This window comes from Limulus polyphemus, unplaced genomic scaffold (assembly GCF_000517525.1).
Source record: "Limulus polyphemus unplaced genomic scaffold, Limulus_polyphemus-2.1.2 Scaffold11685, whole genome shotgun sequence".
NCBI lineage: Eukaryota > Metazoa > Arthropoda > Merostomata > Xiphosura > Limulidae > Limulus > Limulus polyphemus.
Window position 1 is genome coordinate 1 of NW_013677295.1, and position 1,735 is coordinate 1,735.

The 1,735-nt window shown below is 43.9% G+C and overlaps 1 protein-coding gene across 1 annotated transcript; it reads right to left on the reverse strand.

The window, feature by feature from the left end:
• Nucleotides 1–394: 394 nt before the first annotated feature.
• Nucleotides 395–794, reverse strand: LOC106476815 (junctophilin-2-like; the record flags this gene model as incomplete). Its single annotated transcript, XM_013937437.1, has 1 exon — nucleotides 395–794. A coding segment is annotated over exon 1 (400 nt), but the record flags the coding sequence as incomplete, so codon positions are not given.
• Nucleotides 795–1,735: the final 941 nt, after the last annotated feature.

Below are 1,735 nucleotides of genomic sequence, written 5' to 3' on the forward strand. Positions count from 1 at the left end.
TGAACTATCACACCGTTAAACTGTGTATATGTGTGAACTATCACACCGTTAAACTGTGTATATGTGTGAACTATCATATCGTTAAACTGTGTATATATGTGTGAACTATCATACCGTTAAACTGTGTATATATGTGAACTATCATCAAATCATTGTAATTTTGTCATCATGAAGATAGTTAAGTTTGACTGTCGTGTTTATTAGAATAAACTAAGTATATAGCTAATAATACATATAAGTATCGTAATCTACATAATTATGTATTTCAAGAAAACAACTGTACTTTTAGGTGATTAATTCTGACATACTTCTATAAAAGTATTGTTATTTTTACGACAAGCAGGACACCTATATTTTTTACACTAGCAAGAAGTCAAGTATCTTTTAGGTTTACCTCCATCAGCGTACGTCTCCGAACCGTATCCATTAGCCCAAGTTCCTTCGTACTTGGCTCCAGAAGTGAGTGACTGTCGAACCCCATATCGGCCCTTCAGTCCCTGTGTCCATTCTCCGCGGTACACCCAACGACCCCGGGTTTCTACCCCTAGTCCGTGGCGCTTGCCATTTTGCCACTGACCCTCGAAGGTGCTTCCGCTGGGCCAAATATATACTCCGGACACTTCAAATCCAAAATGCCACGAGCCGCTGTACTCGCCCTGGCCCCTGGGGCCGGTGCACACACCATACCCATGTGCTTTCCCGTCTTCCCAACCCCCACAGTACGTGCCCCCATCGTCGAAGTCGAAACGACCGCCGGTCGTGGTGGTGCGAAGTTGCACGTGCGGTGCTGTCATTGGTGGAGAGTGCTTGTACCATTCGAGAAGAGCATGGACCCGACAAAGGCAGCCGAAAATACGAATATTTTCAAATATATAATTACGCTTGAGAAAACAGATGGGTTTTGTTTGCTCGAGACGGTCGTGGGCACAGTTATCAACACTAGCTGTAAGAAAACTGGTTTCGATCCTTTCTGCAAGAGTGCAAGTTTGGACTTCGAGCTGTGTCGGTCGTACAGAATAATGTTCGTTAAGCTCTGTCACAGTGAAGAGAGAACGGCTGATATGAATATATACATGTATATATATATTTAACTTGCGCGACTCACACAACAGTGCTTACTAATCGTCTGCGTCTTCACACTCCTTTTGACATCGTACTTACAGCCACAGTGAGATGCGCATGCGCCGGTCTGCAGACGATTGCTCCATCTTGGTAAACGAGAGCGTTAATAGGAAACTCTATTGTTTCCACGACCTAGTCTTATGATGACTGGAGGAATCAGAATCTAAAAAGATGAGATCGATAAGAACGATATAAAGAGTAATCCAGTGACGACTGAAACCAGAACTGTTGATTTTTACGTTTGGTAACATTTGTTGTGGTGTTCAGTGTAATTAAAGAGCTGAGATCATAACACAACATCCCCAGTTTAACTCAGACGAGGAAGGTACCTGGAATTTGACGTCCATAACCGTGCTGTGACTACCTAGTCCAGAACTATTGTTGACAGGACTGTGCTGTGACTACCTAGTCCAGAACTATTGTTGACAGGACTGAGCTGTGACTACCCAGTCCAGGTATATTGTTGACAGGACTGCGCTGTGACTACCCAGTCCAGAACTAATGTTGACAGGACTGGCTGTGACTACCTAGTCTTGGACTATTGTTGACAGGACTGCGCTGTGACTACCTAGTCCATAACTTTGTAGACAGGACTGCGCTGTGACTACCCAGT